Source organism: Seriola aureovittata, chromosome 9 (genome assembly GCF_021018895.1).
Source record: "Seriola aureovittata isolate HTS-2021-v1 ecotype China chromosome 9, ASM2101889v1, whole genome shotgun sequence".
In the NCBI taxonomy this organism is placed as follows: domain Eukaryota; kingdom Metazoa; phylum Chordata; class Actinopteri; order Carangiformes; family Carangidae; genus Seriola; species Seriola aureovittata.
In genome coordinates this window covers 4,433,621-4,453,621 of record NC_079372.1, presented here as the reverse complement: position 1 = coordinate 4,453,621, position 20,001 = coordinate 4,433,621, and the positions used below count along the sequence as shown (strand labels likewise).

The window sequence follows — 20,001 nt, the reverse complement described above, 5'->3', positions numbered from 1 at the left end:
CAAAGCAGAGAGACAACAACAGGAGCCACCAGTCAAAACAAAGAGGGAAGCCAACAAAGACAGAGAAACGCAGCAGATCGTCAGGGGACAAGCTTTTTCATTTCTTTCGGCTAACTGAGCACTTGTTCACTGCAAGGCTTTCAGTAGAATTGTTTTTTTGTTACATTTTGCAGCAATCCACAGGAGATCTCATCATGAGATACTGTGCTTTAGTTGCGTGTTTAGTTCTGGGGATAGGCATGCAGGATGGATGGAGCCTTCCCATCAAGTCCGTCTCTGTCACTTTCCCAGGAGACATCATCAAAAACATGACTGATACGGAGCTGGCGGAAGTGAGTAGCAGATGGTTCATTTTGTCTTGAAAGATTCAAATCCCTAAAACAGAATGCAATCAAGCTGTGCAGGGAAATAACTACCTGAGCAGATCTCCCTTTTATAATGTTTAATTAAAAGAAAATGATTTTCCTCTGAATTCAAGAAATATGAGAGTGTTACAGTGAAAGCAAGTGCTCCAAAAACATGAGCACAGATTTTTAATTTGTTTTCAAAGTAAAAGTTTACTTCATAAGGACCCACTCTAGCCTGCTCCTCGTCTACCTGGACTACACTCACTAATGTGGTTTATGTTCTCCTCCAGACTTATCTGAAGAGGTTTGGCTACTTAGACACTGTGCACCGCAGCGGCTTCCAGTCTATGGTTTCCACCGCCAAGGCTGTGATGAGAATGCAGAGGCAGATGGGGCTGGAGGAGACTGGAAAGCTGGACAAGTCCACCCTGGAGGCCATGAAACAGCCTCGCTGTGGGGTTCCTGATGTGGCCAACTACCAAACCTTTGAGGGAGACCTCAAGTGGGACCATAACGACGTCACTTACAGGTGAGTAGAGAGAAAGAATCATCCAATATGACATTATAATGCTATAATTAGCTTTGCAATGCAAGGGACAACATACAAGTCTCTGATGGAGATGTATCACCGAGTATCATCACTGACATTGTTACAAGTCTAAAGGAAGGGTCATTCTGCTCTCCTCTACAGGATCATTAACTATTCTCCAGACATGGACAGCGCTCTGATTGATGACGCCTTTGCCAGAGCCTTCAAGGTGTGGAGTGATGTGACCCCTCTGAGTTTTACACGCCTCTTTGAAGGAACAGCTGACATCATGATATCATTTGGAAGAGCTGGTATGTGCTTGCATGGTGGTCACTTCATTTGTTTTGTACATACAGATGTCACATAGTTGAATTGTAACTAACAATTTATTCATTAATTTAGACCACGGAGACCCATACCCATTTGATGGTAAGGATGGCCTTCTGGCCCACGCTTATCCCCCTGGTGAGGGTGTTCAGGGAGACGCCCACTTTGACGATGATGAGTACTGGACCCTGGGTACAGGACCAGGTAATCAGCCTTACTTACTAATGCCCCCATCAACAATTCATGTGTAGTTGTCTCCCCCTAGTGTTCAAATTATACACTGGATTAAGTAAATACATTTCATTCTGTCACCTTAGCTGTGAAGACCAGCTATGGGAATGCGGACGGCGCCATGTGCCACTTCCCCTTCACTTTCGAGGGTAAATCCTACACCACCTGTACCACTGAGGGCCGTACAGACGACCTGCCATGGTGCGCCACCACAGCTGACTACGGCAGAGACAAGAAATACGGCTTCTGCCCAAGTGAACGTAAGCTTGACAGTTTATTCGCCTGGGGAAATCATAGGTCAGGGGTCACCTAGATGCGGGCATTTGCTTTTTGTGACACGCTGATCCTCATCATTTGCCCCTGATTCTCATCCTGACAGTTCTGTACACATTTGGAGGAAACGCCAACGGAGCTAAGTGCGTTTTCCCCTTCGTCTTTCTGGGGAAGGAGTACGACAGCTGTACGACAGAGGGCCGCAGTGATGGTTACCGCTGGTGTGCCACCACAGAGAACTTTGACAACGACAAGGCATATGGATTCTGTCCCAGTCGTGGTGAGTGAAAGGAACCACAATGCATAAACAATGTGGAGCGGTGTAACAACGGCTTCTATTCTTACTTGTGGTTGTTATATCTTTGTTTGGCCAGACACCGCTGTAGTCGGTGGAAATTCAGAGGGAGAGCCCTGCCACTTCCCCTTTGTGTTCCTGGGTAAGGAGTACGACTCCTGCACCAGCGAGGGACGAGGAGATGGCAAGTTGTGGTGCGGTACCACTGACAACTATGATGAGGACAAGAAATGGGGTTTCTGTCATGACAAGGGTGAGTAACATAAACATAAGACTCAGAGAACAGAGTGGGTAAAATGCTGTAGATATGTATCTACACGAGTCATTCATTAATATTCCTTACTGTATGTGTTCCAGGTTACAGTCTGTTTCTGGTGGCAGCCCATGAGTTTGGACATGCCCTTGGCCTGGATCACTCCAACATTAGAGACGCTCTCATGTACCCCATGTACAGCTATGTGGAAGACTTCTCCCTGAACAAAGACGACGTTGAAGGCATTCAGTATCTCTATGGTAATTTCAGTTTTCACATGCTTATAAGAACAGCAACAAAAAAAAACAGCAATATATTTCAATTTCTCTCAACCATCACTGTTTTTTTTTTCTTCCCCAGGACCCAAAACAGGCCCTGATCCCACCCCACCCAAGCCCACCGCTGAGGAGACTGACCCCACAGATGATCCTAGACCCACCGAACCCTCCACCACTACCACCACACGGCCTGTGGATCCGACCAAAGATGCCTGCAAGATGACCAAATTCGACACCATCACTGTGATTGAGAATGAACTACATTTCTTCAAGGATGGGTGAGCAAATCAGTCTATTCCTCTTTGTAACGCAAGCCAAAATTACAACATCGACAAAAACCAGCAGTGTTGGTTGATGTGTTAATTTTTATGTGCTGATCAACAGACATTACTGGAAGATGTCCAGCAGCAGGGATGGAAAACTCCAGGGACCATTGTCTGTTTCTGAGAGATGGCCAGCTCTGCCAGCAGTCATTGACTCTGCTTTTGAGGACGTTCTGACTAGGAAACTGTACTTCTTCTCAGGTAAAGAGGCTTCAACAGTGTAGATGCGTAAAGGACCATCAACACATAAACTAGAAGTGCAGACGAGCTTCATGGTATCATTTTTTTTTTTCTATACGTAGGGTCCCGCTTCTGGGTGTACACAGGGCAGAGTGTTCTGGGTCCCCGCAGCATAGAGAAGCTTGGCCTCCCCAACACCATTCAGAAGGTAGAGGGAGCACTGCAGAGGGGGAAAGGCAAAGTGCTGCTCTTCAGCGGGGAGAACTTCTGGAGGTGAGTTAAAATTGCACCTTCGACGCATTTACATCCTGAAAAATCTGCACCAGGTTGGGAAGAATTGTTTTGCTGGAAGAGTTTCAGCTCAGCCTCAACCATGTCTGCTCTTCTTTAAGACCTATTTGGTCTTTTAACAAGACAGTTAAACCCCTCCACTGTGGTTGCTCAGTCAACCTACTGTTAAAATAAGCATTTTTACAACATTATTAAAGTCTGTGCTTTAAGAGGAGGATGACTTATTGTTTCTAACATCTTAAATGACATTTTGTGGTATGGTTTTGTGTCTGATCAACACAGGCTTGATGTGAAGACCCAGAAAATCGACAATGGTTACCCCAGATATACAGACGTCGTCTTTGGTGGCGTCCCCAATGATGCTCACGATGTATTCCAGTACAGAGGTAAATAGATCTGTCGATTTCAAATACTTATGTACGCAACAAAATCAACTAAAACCATAGCAACAGGTAGTCACATGTAATAATCTACATTCTGCATTCAATTAATTAACTTCAATATTTCTGCTTTAGGTCACATCTACTTCTGCCGGGACCGCTTCTACTGGCGTATGAACTCCCGCAGGCAGGTGGACCGTGTCGGCTATGTGAAATATGACCTCCTCATGTGCTCAAACTCTTAAAGGCTGAGATGAAGGTGCAAGGATGAGCTCGAAATCGGGGTGTCAGGGAGAATGTGATGTGGTATTTGTGTGTAGCGCCTGTTGTATGATGCGTGTGCTTTCTGGGATGTAAATAATTGGCCATCATTGCTGTTGGCAAATCCTAAAACATACAGCATTGGCCTAAAAATAAGTTTAACAGCCCAGTACAGGAAAGCAAATTGTGATCTTTGGTACTGACTTGCCCTCAGTCTGATAATCTGTGAACTGATGTGATGTCATTCATAAAATTTGAGACAATAATGACAACTTAAATATTATCAAATATAATAATATTATCTGTCTGGATCAGATTCCAGATTTACTGAACAATTTCATTATGTCTGACAGGTTCAGACTCTTAACAGTATTAGATTATTTTGGTATTTATAGCAGTATCTTATATTATTTTTGTGTCCTAAAGCTTATTTGTTTTGTATAATTCTATTTGTCTATTTTTGGAAATGGCTTCAAAGCCAATTACTTGCACTGGAAGACAATACATGTCTCCTCTTAAGTTATTTATGAGACTGATGTGTTTTGTGTTAAGGGTTGAACTTTAAATGCAATAAACATTCCATGAGAACTATACCTGTCATTTCCACTGTCTCACTCATTCATGAAAGTACTGTATGAACTGAAATAGTATATGGAACTTTTAAATTACTATCATACCCACATCCTCTACTATTAAGCATTTCAATCCACACTCCCACAGCAGTGAGGTTACACATAATACAGCCAGAAATTGTAATTTCATTGCATGATTCAGGTACCAGTAAAAGTCTTACTGGATCCCACTGGTACTTAAGTGTGGGTTCAGTGAAAGAACACATGACTGTGGGCAACAAGGGACTAACAACAGGACATTTTTGCAGGCATAAATCATACTCTACATATGTAGGTACTGGGTACCTATATGGGGTTCAGTGATAGAAAACAAAACTGTTGTTTGGCAAAGATGGTGTTAACAACCTCATCTTACTGTGTAATTAAAGTTATAAAAAGAAGAGCACCCACACACATTACTGCCCACATAACTTTTTCTTATTGTGTAATCAAAATAATTGATAATCATGAGATTCCTCAATAAGGATTTGTCATGTTTGATCCACCTACAGTACATCTGTATCTTATATTATTACATTACTTGATTATAGTTCTTCCTTCTTGGATGTCAGTAGAAGGCTTTTAGAGTTGATTATATGACACAAGTGTTACATTTCTTCTCCAGTGAACCTGTTGTGAGCTGCTGAATGAACATGCCTGCTAAAGGCCATTTTTTCTAAAGACCCATTTCTTAATTTGATTTTATTTCAAATCTTACAATTAAGAAAACATAAATAAAACCTTAGAGTATGGGTGTAGCTGTCCGCAGAAGAAACGTGTGTAATCTGAGCGCTCCTTTTTAGTGTTTTCTCCTACATATCCCAATAATGTTAGTTAATGAGTGAAAGTCATTTGTATTTTCCATTACACAGTAAAATATAAAATATGTGGGCCGTATTACACACTTAGATGGCAGTTTTATTAGGTACACCAGCTAAAACTAATGCAGTCTAATTTAAGTCCAGCAATAAATTAGAACTTGTCACTCCCTTGTTCTTATATTTAGAATACATTGAAGTACCGACAGGAACCACTAAGTATATTATTGGTACCTGATTCATGTAATGAAATTACGCTGTGAATTTTGCAACCAAAAATGCACGTGTATAAAGCACAGGCCTGCGTGATAGAAATATAATTTAATGGCTTTAGTTATATCGATGATTTAAAGTTTGAACGGCGCCTCAGTCTCTCGAGACAAGCGGATGTATATCACTCCGCACCCAGTTGCGTAATACGCCTTCCTCTAAAAACAATAGTCCACTAAATGTTTATAAACATCTAATTTACCGAATATTTGGACCAATATGTAACGACAAAACTATCGGTAAATACATATTGTCAAAATTGGTGGTCATATGAATGTTTGATTAGATGACCGGTCAGTTTTTCAACAAAAACAATAAATAAGATCCGGTTGCACGGACAGGAAGCAAGGAGATACTCATGGCGCCCGACTAGAATGAGGCAACAATTATCGGTTACTAATTTCTGTTCTGTTTAGCGCCTCTGCACTAAAGGACACCTTGCTACCCGAAAATACACGGTAAGAAAAAAGCATGGAGATTGTAGTGCCGGTGAAGGAAAATATTTTCATTTTCTTCAGGGAGAGCATTTGGGCGGTCTGCCGCAGCTGAGGCCCTCGAGGTCCCCAGTAGAGCTCTCAGAATGCCTGAGTGTAAAAGGGGCTGCCTGGTGTAAAATGGCGACGCGGAGCAGGCAGGGTGAAGGGCAGCTAGGCCCGTTTAAATCGGCTAGCACATGCCGTCCTGGAGGCTGTTGCGGCCGAAATGTCGACTTGCTTAGACCGATGACATTCTCTTCATTCCACTCTGTTATTCTATTCAACCTGCCAAACTATAACTTCAAGACTGGGAGACGTTTTATATATGTATTGAAGCCCTGTAAAACACGATAGTGACATGAAAACAAAGCTGGTCAGTAGGCTAAAAGCTAATGTTAGCTGTTCAGGTTCCTCTGGAGAAAATGTTAGTTCCCATGGCATCAAGTTTCTAAATAACTTAACCGATGCTCATGGTTTGAGTGTAATCAAGGGGGAAACGTTAGCTTTTCTTACCCAGGATAGAAAGATTTAATTCATACCAACAATTACGTCCTTGAGAGGATTCATACAGCTAGTTGTGTAGACACGACAGGTATTAGTGCTGACGTTGCTTATGCAAACCTGTGTCTAAGTTTCCCGAAATAAACACTTACACTGTCACTTACCATTAAGTGATGGATGATGAACTCAATATCCTTTGTTGAACGTGGTATAAGAAAACTGCTATGGATGAAATACCCTGGAGCATAAGATGCATCCACAGCCGTTAGATATAGTGGATTAAAAGTGTAATGTTTCACAACATGAAAAGAGAAATGAAAATATTACATCAACACTGTTGAAGGTTACCTTAAAATAATTTACATTTTACCGTATACCTCTGGACTGTAACTTTGTTTCCATATGTAGGCCACTGGTATGAAGAGCTTTACATTCCTACAAACTCTGATACTAATCATTGTTACAACGTAATCAACATAAAAGACCTCAAAAGGATACACAAAAATCTAAGTGACTTGAAAGTGACATTGAAAGCCACAATAAACCACAAAAACTAATAGTTCATTTCCAGTTGGTTGCCCTATCTCTCAGAATTAATTATAGATAGGCAACATACACTGTATGATAACCTTCAGAAATAGAATATTATGTTCAATAACAAGTTTCCCCTTGACTACTCAAGTTACTGTTTGCCATATTCAGCATCCTCTATATCATCATAGTTGAGAAAGTTGGACAGTCTTCTACTGTTGAGGATCTCTGCAGGTCTTGAGGCTTTGAAGTTTTGTTAGAAGTCATTCTATACTTTTCTATAGTATATCTAGCTCTATCTAGTTCTATTTTGATAGCTTAGCTGGGGCAATAAAATATCTTATGTTGTGCAAACACTCTTGACACTAATGACAAACAGCGGTGTCCTAGGGTAAGCAACAAAGACATAAACATATGGTGCATGATGATATGAGCTGCATTAATTTTAACACAATGAACTTGCAGTAATGGCTTTCCAGGCATGCTTTAAGTACGGCATGCACTTAAAATTTGATATTGAGTTTATGTTAAATTTTTGTGGATAGTTATGGATTCGGAGGAGAATGAGGTGGAGAGCAGCAGTGATGCAGGCCCCTCAGGGATGGAGGAGCCATCTGAAAGCGGCATGGGTATGGAGTCATCGGAGGCCATGTCTGCAGACAGCAGCGATGCTGCTGCATCACATGCACAGGCCCCAGAGTCTGACTGCCATGTGGGACAGAGCTCGGAGGGACTTGTGGTAAGCTTTATACATATGTAGGAGAAAACAGTTATACAACTAAGCCACCAGAAAAACAATATGCAGCTATGCTGTGTCCTAAAAGTTTCATGATAACGACATCATGTTCTTGCCCCTCCCTGTCAAGGTGTTCATCCCAGAAACCAGCTCCAGTACAGATGTCAGAATTTCATCAGTCCACCTCCCAGATTCGTCCTCAGTGGCCCAGTCCACCAGCGTGTCCAGCGTCTCCACAGTGACTCAGTCAGTGCTGGTGTCTGAGTCAGCCCAAGTGCTGGTCCACTCCAGCGCTGTGTCTGAAGGAGCCATGATGGTTTCTGACTCAACTGCTTCTACCTCGTCAGACCTGGGGTCTGCCATTGACAAAATCATAGAGTCCACCATCGGCCCCGACATCATGAATGGTATTTCCACTTTTACTCCATGTTTTGTTATGTCTTAGGCTGAGCAGCTTTAAGGTTGTCTCATTTTGATTGGTTTAGAGTAAAGTAACAGATATCTGATTCTGTTTAATGCTTTTCTATTAGGTTGCATATCTGTTACCAGTGCAGAAGATGGGGGTGCAGAAACAACCCAGTATCTGATATTACAAGGACCAGATGATGGTGAGTGTGCTACTTTTACTACTAACACATTCATTCTTCAGCCCCTTTCAAAACGTTTTTGAAAGTTAATGATGCTGAGGAAATTACCTCCATGTTCATACAGCATGTATTTATAGAGCAAATAAATAATTTTATATTTCTATGTCAACTTGATAGGAATCTACAGCTCCAACTTTGTTGTAGTCCTCTAGTGAGTTTTTGTAATTTAAAATCCACGAGTTGATGACACACGAGTAAGTATGGGAATAGAGTTATGAAAATCTTATTTCAATAAACTATGTACAATTCATCTATATGTATTTGTCCGCTATAGGTGCTCCTATGGTAGCTCAGATGTCATCTTCGGCCTTGTCCGATCGTATAGCCATAGAAGCTCTTGCTGAAGGTCCCACATCTACCTGTTTGGACCAGGGAGACCTGCAGGGCAACCTTGAACCTGACCAGCCTGATGATCAGCCTGGACACTCAGGTTACCCAGAGGACAGCAGCAGTCAGCCTGACCAGCCCCAGCACTCCCACCCCTCCCAGTACATGGACTGCAGTGCAGATGGTCCAGACCAGACAGAGGAGTCTTCATCTTCCTATGTAGAGTGTTCAGGTGAGGAGCCTGACCAGACACGCTCCCAGTCAGGCTTCCCTGATTACAGCGGGGATAACAGTGACCAGGACCTGCCTGGATACGTGGAATGCAGTGGGGCTGACTCAAACCCTACCAGTCGAGGTCACTATGTGGTGGAGTGCAGTGCTGGGTATCTTGAGTGTACAGTGGACGATGGAGAGCAGCCACATCATTCACGCAGTTACATCGACAGTAGTGCAGACCACCGGTCCCAGACTAGTCGGCAGTATAGTGCTGAGTATGGTGGAGAATGTGTTGCAGCTGCAGACTCTGAGCAACCGGGTTGTTCTCAGTACCAAGCTAGGGATGATGATGAAGATGACGACCAGAACCAGGATCCAGATCAGCCGCAGCACTCCCAACAGCAGCCCCAGCACTCCTGTTACCTGGAAAGCAGCAATGGCCCTGAGGCCTCTCTCTATGCCGATGACAGCTCCTCATCAGACCATCCTCTGGCAGACACTGCAGGTTCAGGCGGGCTTCCTGAGGCACTGGAGTGTAGCGAGAGCCAGCCTGGGCCCTACATCAGCAGCAGTGGGACATATACCTCCAATCCAGAGCCTGAGCTGGCTCAGCAGTGCTCACCCAGCCAAGAGGAGCCCCAGGGCTCCCAGGGGCCTCAGGATGAAGCCGGGCTGGTCAGGGAGATGGAGACATCAACAGTGGCAGAAGGTTCTGGAGACAGACCTCCAAACCTAGCTGAGCTGGAGGAGATGATGGAAGTAGTGATTGTACAGCAGTTCAAGTGTAAGATGTGTCCGTACAAGAGTGCTTCCAAAGACACACTCATTAACCACATGAGAGACAAGCACTTCAAACCTGCAGGTAAAGTAGTTGATCATGGATCACAGTGATACATCTCTCTGCCTGTACGTTATCTCATTTTTGTTTCTTTGTGAAATGTTGGTTGTTCAGTGGATGTGCACAAGAAGCGTAAACGTGGACGGCCTCCTAAAAGTGAGACAGTGGCCCGTCGGCAGGCAGAGAGAGAGGAAGCTGAAGAGAAGAAGGCAGCAAAGGTGAAGGCTGCTGAGCCTCATCAGGCAGAAGAAGAAGAGGATGATATTGTGGATGCTGGTGCTATTGATGACCCCGAAGGTCAGGGAGGAAGATTTTCATTGAACTGTCAGTCAGATAACATAAACATTAATACTTTTCAAGGTTAGTGAATCAGTAACAGAGTAAGAATCATATTCACTTCTCCCTGTCCCTGCTCTTCTCTTGATCTCCAGAGGATAGTGACTACAACCCAGCAGAGGAGGATTGCAAAGGAAGACCACCTGCCACTCTGAAGAAGCCTGCTCCTCCTATTTCTTCCTCTTCTCACAGGCGTCCTCGACGTAAAGTTGGCCGTCCGAGGAAATACAGCTCTTTAGAAGAAGGCTACAGCAGCAAAGGTGGGTTTTGCGTTTTGACAGAGCAAAACAAAAACGTGGAGTCTGCATTACTAAACTTAGATTTCTGTATTTTCAATTTCATTCCTTTACATATTTTTGTTACAGAAGCAGAAAGTATTGCTAAGAAGCCCAGGGTTAGCGCTGATGCTAGTATACCTGAAGAGGCAAGCTCTTCCGGGTTAAACAATGGTCCTGCTATGGTGACTGTTGGAGACACTGCTGAGGCCACGATAAGCCAGTCGGATTCCGAGAACAAAGATCCTTCATCCAACACATCGCAGCCAGAGGAGGAGTTCTTCCAGAGGAAACGTGGCCGACCCTCCAAGCGCTTCCTTCGCAAGAAGTATAAGAAGTATATCAATCGAAAGTAAGTATCAGATTATGAAATAAAGTTGTGTTGCAAACAGTGTTACACAACTTTCACAACAAGCTTCTCCTCATTATCAATATCTTCCAGCCGTTACTATAAATCTCTCAAACCGCTCCTGAGGCCTCACAACTGCTGGATCTGTGGCTCGCGCTTCCTCACTCAAGAAGATTTGCGCTTCCACGTGGACTCTCATGAGGGCAATGACCCAGAGCTCTTTAAGTGCCTCCAGTGCAACTATCGCTGTAAGCGCTGGTCCTCACTCAAGGTTAGTTGCAGTACAACTGCACAACACTCAGGTTTTCCTCAGTTTACAAAAATGTTTCTAAAAGTCCTGGGGGCTGTTTTACAGGAACACATGTTCAATCATGAGGGTACCAAGCCATTCAAGTGTGAGGAGTGTGATTACACAAGTGTCTACAGGAAAGATGTCATCCGCCACTCGGCAGTCCATAACAAAGAGAAGTAAGTAACTCAGGCAACATACATAAACTGTAATTTATTACGCTGATAATTATTAATTGCACATTTTCACATCTTGTCACAGATTTTTTTCTTCTCCTTCCCACAGAAAAAGAAAGACTGAGTTGGTAAGAAATGATATTTTAATTATTTTAAACTCGTGGTTTAATACTGATATTATGCATTCTTCATTTTGTAGAAGAATTAGTGCAGTCTGTTTCTGTTTTGACTGGTTGTTGTTTGTGCTCTGATTCTCACAGGCTCCAAAGGTGTCAGAGTTCCCCTGCCCTGTGTGTCACAGAGTTTACCCCATGCAGAAAAGATTGACCCAGCACATGAAAACCCACAGCTCCGAGAAACCACACATGTGTGATAAGGTCAGAAAACATTGATTATACAATGCAAAAATATATGTAACAAATATTTCAAGTGTTTACCAACAATCACAAGTGTCTTTGTTTGAGAAGTGGCAGCTACAGGAGAGATGTTGATACATGTTACTGCGTGACAAACACGCACCTAAGTCTGGTGTTCACAGTTGCTGAACATGGCAAGCAATTGAGGATTATCTGTTAAGGTCAAAGGTTATAATGATTTTGGGGCTAGATTGTTACCCCTGTAAGATGCTTGTTTCATCTGCCTTCCCTCTTTGAATGCATGATTTACCTGCCCAATAGAATAATTTTGTGCATACCTGTGACAGTCCTTACAGGAAAGTAATTTTATGGATTTCTATGGACGATTTCTTTCCTGGTGTGAAGTTGATGATGATGGTGATGATGTCTTTCTGTCTTTGCAGTGTGGCAAATCCTTCAAGAAGCGGTACACATTCAAAATGCACCTACTGACCCACATCCAGAGCCTTGGAGACAGCAAGTCAGTACTGCAGAGTTTTATTTCACCTATTTATTCTGTCATTTACTATTCTGTATTTTAAAAACATGGATGTAGTGGTTAGCAGTTTGGAGTAGAAGAAGTCATTTCATGTTAGTGTGACGATATCATCATAATGATGATAATGATTCGATGTGCGTTTGCCAGGTTCAAGTGTGAGTTTTGCGACTACACTTGTGACAACAAGAAGTTGCTGCTCAACCATCAGCTGTCCCACACCAACGACAGGCCATTCAAGTGCGACTACTGTAAATACTCCACTTCTAAAGAGGAGTTCCTGGTCTCCCATCTAGCCATTAAGCACACAGGTCAGTGTGGCAGAAAGGCTTTCATAAAGTTTATTTAACATGAGCATGTTTTTATTTTCACCTCATGAATGTAGCGCTGTATGATACCTATTCATTTAGTATTTTAAATCTCTACAGGAGAGAAGCCTTTCTCCTGTGATATGTGTCACTTCATGACAAAGCACAGGAAGAACCTGCGTCTACATGTCCAGTGCCGCCATCCTGAGGCATTTGAAGAGTGGTCCGTGGCTCACCCTGAGGAGCCTGTGAGGAGACGACGCAGACCCTTCTTCACCCTGCAGCAGATAGAGGAGCTCAAACAACAACACGACGAACCACAGGGCCTACAGAACACTATAGTGAGTCTGTTAGAGGTTTCGTCATGTATCCCAGGTCCAATTTGGAGTTAATTTTAGCTTGTGTTATTATTTTGTGCCTTTGGAAGATGATAGACCGTAACTGTTTTTTCACCATCGTTCATTAGGTTGCAGTAGATTCTGCGACACTACAAGCCATGCAGGGGATGGAAAATGCCTCAGTGTCCCAGGATGCATTGGGAAACACCACCATCATCTATGAACAAGGTCAGTGATGATTCCACAAGAGATGTTTGTTAATATATCTGGTGTGGTCTGTCAGCTTGCTGACTTTGTCTCCCTGTCCTCCTCAGCTGAATCCAGTGATCTATCCGCCCAGAATGCCCTGGACCTGCTGCTGAATATGAGCAATGCCCGTGAATTGGTTGGAAACTCCGTGCAGGTTGGTGCGGCCGCTGCAAGTGGCGACATTTATGTGTAAAGTGTGGCAATATATGTACATATTTATATTTACTGATTGCGCTCCTCAGGTGGCAGTGCTGAAGTCAGAAGGCAAAGCTTTGGAGAAGAGCACTTGGAGTACAGTGACCGCAGCACCGGGCCAGGCCCAAAAGGTCATGACCTTCCACGTGTCTGAGAACGGTGAGACAGTGCTACAAGAGGCCTACGAGGCAGCCACCTCTGAAACAGGAGAGCTCACCCAGATTGCCATCGAAGCCTACGAAGGCGGTGGGGACTTCAGTGTGGTGGAGCAGACCGCTGAAGAAATCCATAGTCCTGGATACAGGTAACAGAACACACATGGTCTTATTGTCCCAGATTATGAGAAACATATGTTGTTACATTGAGAAATAGATTGAGGTTTACAATATCTCAACAATCTCTAATGTCATTAAACTGCTGTTTTTGCAGTAATGGTGAGAGCAGTCCTTCTCAGGCTTTAGAGGTCTCTGGATCAGAGAGCACGAAAAGCGACAAGTATTATCTTACTTCAACGCTGCCTGATGGTGTACTGCAACAAGTGGAGGTAACTATCAACTGTAATTTCATTTTTTCTTCTTCTGTATGCCTTCTCTCTGACTGTGTCATTTTCTTTTATTGTCAGCTGAGCAGTGAAGCTCCGACCTCTCCCTCTGCAGTGGGCTCTCCCAGTCTCAGCACCAAGAGGTTTTCCTGCCGAATCTGCATGGAGTCTTTCCACGGACGCTCTGACATGGAGAACCACAAGAGGGCGCACTTGGATCCCAACACCTTCAAGTGTCCTGACTGTGACTTCACCTCCACCTCCTGGCCTGAGGTCAAGGTACAGTATGTCTCTCAAAATTGTGCAGCACTGTTACCGGGTGTTTCAGACCTTGACTTCTCTGACAGTTGTTGACGACATGCTGTTTTGTTTTAGGCTCACATGGAGCAGCATTCCTACCTACGTCCCCACAAGTGTCCAAACTGCAGCTTTGCCTCCAAAAACAAGAAAGACCTGCGCAGACACATGATGACCCACACCAACGAGAAACCCTTTTCTTGCAAACTTTGTGGACAAAGGTGAGATCAGAACTCGTTTGAGTTGCCACAAAACTTGTATTTAGTTAACATGAAAAACTCTAATGCAAAATGTTACATAAGAGCCTAGATTGGTAATGAATAGCTGTGAATGTTGATTGTTTTTTATTTTCAGGTTTAACCGTAATGGCCATCTGAAGTTTCACATGGAGCGTCTCCACAATCAGGATCATCCTACTCGCAAAAGCCGCACGGCCACATCTCAGCAGACCATCATAGTCAACAGTGATGAGGAGGCCTTAGCCACACTGCAATGTGAGGAACTGAACTGAAAATGAATGATACCGTGGATTATTGTTCAAAACTGACTTACAGATTATAAACAGAAACCACATTCATGTAAAAATAAATCTCAAATGTGTGTGTGTGTGTGTGTGTGTGTGTGTGTGTGTGTGTGTGTGTGTGTGTATGTGTGTGTGTGTGTGCGTGCAACAGCTCTGCAGGCACATCAGACAGTGATCACTCCAGAGCGGTTGCAGGCTTTGGGACAGGAGCACATCATTGTAGCTCAGGAACAGACACTATCAGACCAGGTACCAGCTTTCACATGATACCTGACATGTTTGTAACTTCACATAATTCTCTATGTGCATACTGTATATACACACTAATTTATAACTAAATGCATGAATGTGTACATTATCAGGAGGAGGGCACATATATTCAACAGATAACCACCCTAGATGGACAGACAGTTCAGCACCTGATGACAGGAGACAACCAGGTGACAGAGGTAAGAGCCATTTTGTAGATTATCCCACTTCATTTTTTAATGTACGAGACCTTAATGGAATATAAGACAAAATATATTGATTTTCAACAGAGCGTTCATCATATCGTTTAGCTTTCATCTCATGTTTCATGTCCTGTTCCAGGTCCAGTATATCATCTCACAGGATGGAGTACAGCACTTGATCCCTCAGGAGTATGTTGTAGTAGCTGACGGCAACCACATACAGGTCAGTGTATCACCTCGTAAGAAGTCACCTTAACTCATGATGGATACATGAGTTTGAAGGTGATGCCGTGTTGTTCTGACTGATCTCTCTAACTGTCTCTCAGATGCCAGATGGACAGATCATCCAGTATGAGCACGACGGGGCCTTTGTGCAGGAGCAGCAGGTGAGGCAGGTCATCTCAAAGGCTCTACAGTGAGAGTGGTTTATTTTGACAAAAGCTCATTGCTCTGTGTTTTTCATGTGTTCAGATCGCTGTGAGTCATGACGGTCAGATCCAGTATCTACCTGTCAGCTCGGAGCAACAGATAGTGAATCCTGAAGATCTGGAGGCTGCTGCTCACTCTGCTGTCACAGGTTGGCTCTCTTAATTAGCAGATCGCAATGAACTTGTTTTATATTCTGTCCGCCACTACATTATTAGATTGTTTATAATTACAATGGATGGATTGATGGATGTTTCTAAGTTTAAAAACTACCTTTGACTCCCTCTCATATTGCTATTAAAATCTGTCAGATAACAATATCCATACGGAAATGAAATATATGTAGATATAAAATAAAAGCACATATGTAAAAATTACTATGAAACCTATTAGAAGTTGGAACTATTTCATTTATTGACATTTATGTCCAGCCCATCATTGAGTCTTTTTCTGTTTTCTAATCTATTTTCGATTTAGTCTTTTTCTTTCAATTTGTGTTATTACAGTCTCCTAATGCAGTTGAGAGCAGGACCCATTTTGATGGTGTGTTTCAGGATGCTCTCACACAAAGCTGAGAGTCAGCTGCCAAACAGCATGTAAATGCCTTAAAATCAAAAGCTCGTTCTTGGCCAGCCTTGTTCATAAGAGCTGATTTTTAGAGCTTTTTTGAAGGTCTCTGGAAGTTGATTTTCAAACTTTAGTAAAAATGATTGATAACAGTTTGCTCCCTGAAATGCAGAAAATCAATTTAATTCAATGCCTTTAATGTCATTGCACAGTGTACAATGAAATTACTGTCTCCAGTGGTACATACAGTAATACATACATAACTATATACAGGAACATAAACTATAGTAGACACACTGCAATCTGTATAAATAGTTAAAAACAAACAATAAATGGTAAAAAAACAGAGGTCCAAAACAGACTGAGTCCATGCACTCCGTTATTATTGCACATAGGTGAATGTTGTGTGTTTTATGCTGGATATACCCCACTTATAGATAATGGACAAACAACATGCTAAACAACAGATAGGGTCCTTTAGGCAACCAGGCTAACTATGAGTTTAACAATAACTATGAAATCACCATTATGAAAATCAATAATAACTACAACACTCTGACAGTGAATCAAACTAAGTGGGTAATCTTTGTTGTTGTAGCAGTAGCAGAGGCAACAATGGCACAGACCCAGACCGTCTACACTGAGGCTACACCTGAACAGCTGGAGCAGCTGCAGCAGCAGGGCATCCACTATGATGTCATCACCTTCACCGACGAATAGACGTCTTTTTAAACCCACCACGGTACAAACCTGCGCCGACCAGGACCAATACGAACCACTATGAGCTGACAAGTACAGTGACCTCAACTTATTTATGCACTCAGCTGGCTGTGAACTAAAGCATTATGTCCTCCACAGGATCATCTGCTCGGGGCAGTTGCACCGTTTAATAAGATCAACAGCTTTTTGTAAATTCAGATTATTGCACCCATCGCTTCTAACTTAATCATAGGGGCTGTGCATTTAACAGTTGGTCTGTAATTATTAAAAATTATTTGTGTTCATGTGCCTCAACTGCTTCGATTTGCAAGACAATGTTATCAAAGAGAATGAAATGGCTTATATCATGTTTTAGAAAATTTACCAAGCATCTAAATGAACATTTCAGTTTTCAAACAGAGGGAATGAAAAAGGAGTGTTTATTTTTGGCCTGTAATAACATATGTTAATTGTTAGAATGCCACAACTTTGTCTTTACTGAATATTAAATTGTACATACCTTTTGCATTTGTTTTCTGTTCCATAATGGAGGATATGTTTTGATTTAGTCAATATGAAGTGTTTAATAAGCTGAAAGCTGACACCAAATAAATCACTTTGTGTAAACTTTGTGTATATTATCTATTTTGTCCATTAATGCTAGAGCCTACTCTAATGACTTTTGATATCTATAGGCTATTTATAATGTGTTATATTTTATATTGCAACATATATTCAAATATTGCAACAGACATTAAAAGAAAGTCATTCCAGTACAATCACTCTACAAACAGGAACAGATTACAAACAGCTCTACAGTCATTGTTACGCACAGTTTGTGGTGTTACTTTGCATCACACTATGCTAATGACAATTTAAGCTTGTGCAACATTTGTGCAAGAAAACATGGCTTTGATGCAATAACAGAAATATAGAGACAATGTAAAGCAATCCAACACAACTACACCTTAAACTACAACTTCAGAAATGTTCTCTCCTGTGTCCGAATTTAAAAAAGAAGTTAAAAATGAAATTTATGCCACAGCATTTCTCAAGGGGCTGGTAGTTTGTTTGTGCTTCCCAGTTGATGCAGTGACAACTTCCTCATCTTTTCGTTGGTAAGGAGGAGCCTCAGATCCTCTAAAAAGAGTGGAAGACTAAATAAAAGAAAAGTGCCGAGACTCAGTCAACATTACTCTGAAGATGAAGTTTTCCTTTGTCTTTCTTCTTTTATTAGGTATGATGAAAAAAACCAACTAAATGTTGTAGTTTTCTGTTTTCCAGTGCCTGTACTGACCTATTGATGAGAAATGTTTGTTTTCCAGATGTCCCTCATCTGAGAGGGCAGCAGAAGATTGAGGAGTCTGAACACATTTTGCTGAGACTTGCCTTCCCTTCAATTTACAACAGTCACAACAAGTCCTGCTGTAAACTCTATCCAGGAGGTTGTTACAAGCTGGTGGATAGCACAGGATACATCTGTGAATTACTGAAAGGAAGAGTCACAAAAACGGAGAAGGACGGCTGGATTGAATTCAAAATATCAAACGTGCAGTTTGTGGATGGAGGCTTCTACAGATGTATTGTGCAGGGAACCCAAAACCACATCTACAGGGACTACTATGTGGAGGTCTCAGGTAAGTGTTCTCATGATTTTCATTAATGTCATGTTATAAATCTGTGTTATGCAATAGCCTCTAGTGTGCCCAATAACACTTGGGCGAAAACTGCATTACAACAGCTTCATGAGACAAATGTTAATTTGCAAAATAGTTTTTCAGTGTAGTTTTTCCCCCTGTGTTTGTGGAGGAGAAATCCCACTGTAACTCAAGCCATTAACTCAGGAAGCTTCTGTGACATTTTTGTATTTTGCAGATGCTTCAAGTCACCACAGTCAGTCTCAGCCTCCACTGCCAACAACCATCACAGTCCTCAACACCTCCACAACACTCCCAGACTCCACTGGTCCTGCTCTGGCACAGGACCACAGGGACAGTCCCAGGTACTCTCTCTGTAGATTACTCATTTTCTGATATTTCTTTCTGACTGAAGGGGAACGTGGGATTATCTCAATTATGTGTCCTGTCTCCTTCCCAGGGTCCCCTGGAGTTTTGGCCTGCCGCTGGTTGTCATTGTGTCCATTTCAGTCATGATTTTGATCACTTCGGTTATTGGCGTCGTTTGCTTCAGAGTGAAAGCAAACCGTAAACCGTCTGGTAAGGAGTTTCCTTAAATTAATGATCTGAGTGTTTCTGAAAGAACACATTCAAAAATATTCACAGCGTGATGTTGTTTGTCTTTGCAGACAGATGTGGAGAAACTCTGTGTGAGTCACTGAAACAAGAGGCACCGGTAAGTGCTAAACTGGGAACATGTAGCCTCTGTGACTCACTGTCACTGGCTTTTAAAAGCAGATTGAATGTTTATGATGCAAACTTCCTCTACAATCCTGTCTCTTGACAAAGTTTGTCTCCCCCAGGAAATGAGTGGCATAGTCTACACCACGGTGGACTTCAGAGCTCACGAGAAACCCACCGAGGTGTATGCAAACCTAAGGATGCCCAAAACACAAGCTGCTGACACCGAGCGGGCTGACATTGTGGAGTACTCCACACTGGCAATCCACCAGTGAATTCATGTGAAAGCTTCGTTAGGTTCTGATTTTAACGTGGGACTGATTCTGTTGGTGACACCGCTGTGTTTTTAAAGGGAAGTCCATTGATTGTACACATACATGTCAGTTCAATAGTCAGGTTTAGCACTTCTCAGCCTGTGCACAGTTTGAAGAGAGGGTTTAACAAAAATGCATCATGGGAAATTAAGGGTCCGGCCTTGTTAGATCCAGACAGAGCTTGAACCGCACAATGGACAAGGCATCTTGGCTTCTGCTGCTTTTATTTGAACTTTTGTCACTTTTGAGTTCCCTGAGTTTCTAAGAGTGTAATGTCAAATCACTGAACTACCATTTCAAATGTATATAACAGGAGCTTTTAGTGAAACTGATTGAAGGCATTAAAATGAAATGATGATGGAATTAAAGAAATGATCTCTCTTAAATAATGCACACAATCTGGTGAAAAGTTGTGTTGGTTTCCTTGTGGTTTTCTCTTGTTTAAAGGGTGAGATCAGGTCGTGTCATCAGGTTATCTTT

The 20,001-nt window shown here is 42.4% G+C and overlaps 3 protein-coding genes across 6 annotated transcripts; all 3 read left to right on the top strand.

The window, feature by feature from the left end:
- On the top strand, nucleotides 1-4,561 carry mmp9 (matrix metallopeptidase 9). The gene is made up of 13 exons (XM_056384604.1): nucleotides 1-332; nucleotides 638-876; nucleotides 1,039-1,187; nucleotides 1,279-1,407; nucleotides 1,521-1,694; nucleotides 1,814-1,987; nucleotides 2,082-2,255; nucleotides 2,360-2,515; nucleotides 2,616-2,811; nucleotides 2,918-3,057; nucleotides 3,159-3,309; nucleotides 3,610-3,713; nucleotides 3,843-4,561. Exons 1-13 carry the CDS (start codon nucleotides 195-197, stop codon nucleotides 3,950-3,952), a joined length of 2,034 nt encoding a protein of 677 aa, XP_056240579.1. The 5' UTR covers nucleotides 1-194; the 3' UTR covers nucleotides 3,953-4,561.
- An 87-nt stretch (nucleotides 4,562-4,648) lies between these two features.
- LOC130174614 (zinc finger protein 335-like) lies at nucleotides 4,649-17,468 on the top strand. 4 transcript variants are annotated; one of them, XM_056384603.1, is made up of 28 exons: nucleotides 4,649-6,125; nucleotides 7,721-7,914; nucleotides 8,042-8,318; nucleotides 8,442-8,519; nucleotides 8,833-9,963; nucleotides 10,054-10,236; nucleotides 10,371-10,535; nucleotides 10,641-10,902; nucleotides 10,993-11,170; nucleotides 11,255-11,367; nucleotides 11,474-11,492; nucleotides 11,625-11,741; nucleotides 12,164-12,240; nucleotides 12,406-12,566; nucleotides 12,684-12,904; nucleotides 13,030-13,129; nucleotides 13,216-13,304; nucleotides 13,393-13,649; nucleotides 13,775-13,889; nucleotides 13,968-14,165; nucleotides 14,262-14,404; nucleotides 14,538-14,677; nucleotides 14,858-14,955; nucleotides 15,069-15,155; nucleotides 15,298-15,381; nucleotides 15,485-15,544; nucleotides 15,630-15,735; nucleotides 16,750-17,468. In XM_056384603.1, exons 2-28 carry the CDS (start codon nucleotides 7,723-7,725, stop codon nucleotides 16,869-16,871), a joined length of 4,773 nt encoding a protein of 1,590 aa, XP_056240578.1. In that variant the 5' UTR covers nucleotides 4,649-6,125; nucleotides 7,721-7,722; the 3' UTR covers nucleotides 16,872-17,468. The 4 variants fall into 4 exon arrangements, with proteins under 4 accessions (XP_056240578.1, XP_056240577.1, XP_056240575.1 ...); XM_056384602.1 differs by having other exon boundaries at nucleotides 11,450-11,492; nucleotides 16,753-17,468; XM_056384600.1 differs by having other exon boundaries at nucleotides 11,450-11,492.
- An 87-nt stretch (nucleotides 17,469-17,555) lies between these two features.
- On the top strand, nucleotides 17,556-19,934 carry LOC130174617 (uncharacterized). Its single transcript, XM_056384607.1, has 5 exons — nucleotides 17,556-18,487; nucleotides 18,726-18,852; nucleotides 18,948-19,066; nucleotides 19,156-19,202; nucleotides 19,330-19,934. The coding sequence occupies exons 1-5, from the start codon at nucleotides 18,154-18,156 to the stop codon at nucleotides 19,480-19,482; spliced, it is 780 nt and encodes a 259-aa protein (XP_056240582.1). The 5' UTR covers nucleotides 17,556-18,153; the 3' UTR covers nucleotides 19,483-19,934.
- The last annotated feature ends 67 nt before the right edge of the window (nucleotides 19,935-20,001 follow it).

Bases quoted from the DNA above. Each gene is read 5' to 3' on its own strand.
- mmp9 (XM_056384604.1), top strand. From the start codon at position 195: ATGAGATACTGTGCTTTAGTTGCGTGTTTAGTTCTGGGGATAGGCATG. The intron at 1,988-2,081 runs GTGAGTGAAAGG...TTGTTTGGCCAG, and splicing joins TGGATTCTGTCCCAGTCGTG to ACACCGCTGTAGTCGGTGGA. The intron at 2,516-2,615 runs GTAATTTCAGTT...TTTCTTCCCCAG, and splicing joins AGGCATTCAGTATCTCTATG to GACCCAAAACAGGCCCTGAT.
- LOC130174614 (XM_056384600.1), top strand. From the start codon at position 7,723: ATGGATTCGGAGGAGAATGAGGTGGAGAGCAGCAGTGATGCAGGCCCC. The intron at 8,520-8,832 runs GTGAGTGTGCTA...TGTCCGCTATAG, and splicing joins ATTACAAGGACCAGATGATG to GTGCTCCTATGGTAGCTCAG. The intron at 11,171-11,254 runs GTTAGTTGCAGT...GCTGTTTTACAG, and splicing joins AGCGCTGGTCCTCACTCAAG to GAACACATGTTCAATCATGA.
- LOC130174617 (XM_056384607.1), top strand. From the start codon at position 18,154: ATGAGAAATGTTTGTTTTCCAGATGTCCCTCATCTGAGAGGGCAGCAG. The intron at 18,488-18,725 runs GTAAGTGTTCTC...TGTATTTTGCAG, and splicing joins CTACTATGTGGAGGTCTCAG to ATGCTTCAAGTCACCACAGT. The intron at 18,853-18,947 runs GTACTCTCTCTG...TCTCCTTCCCAG, and splicing joins GACCACAGGGACAGTCCCAG to GGTCCCCTGGAGTTTTGGCC.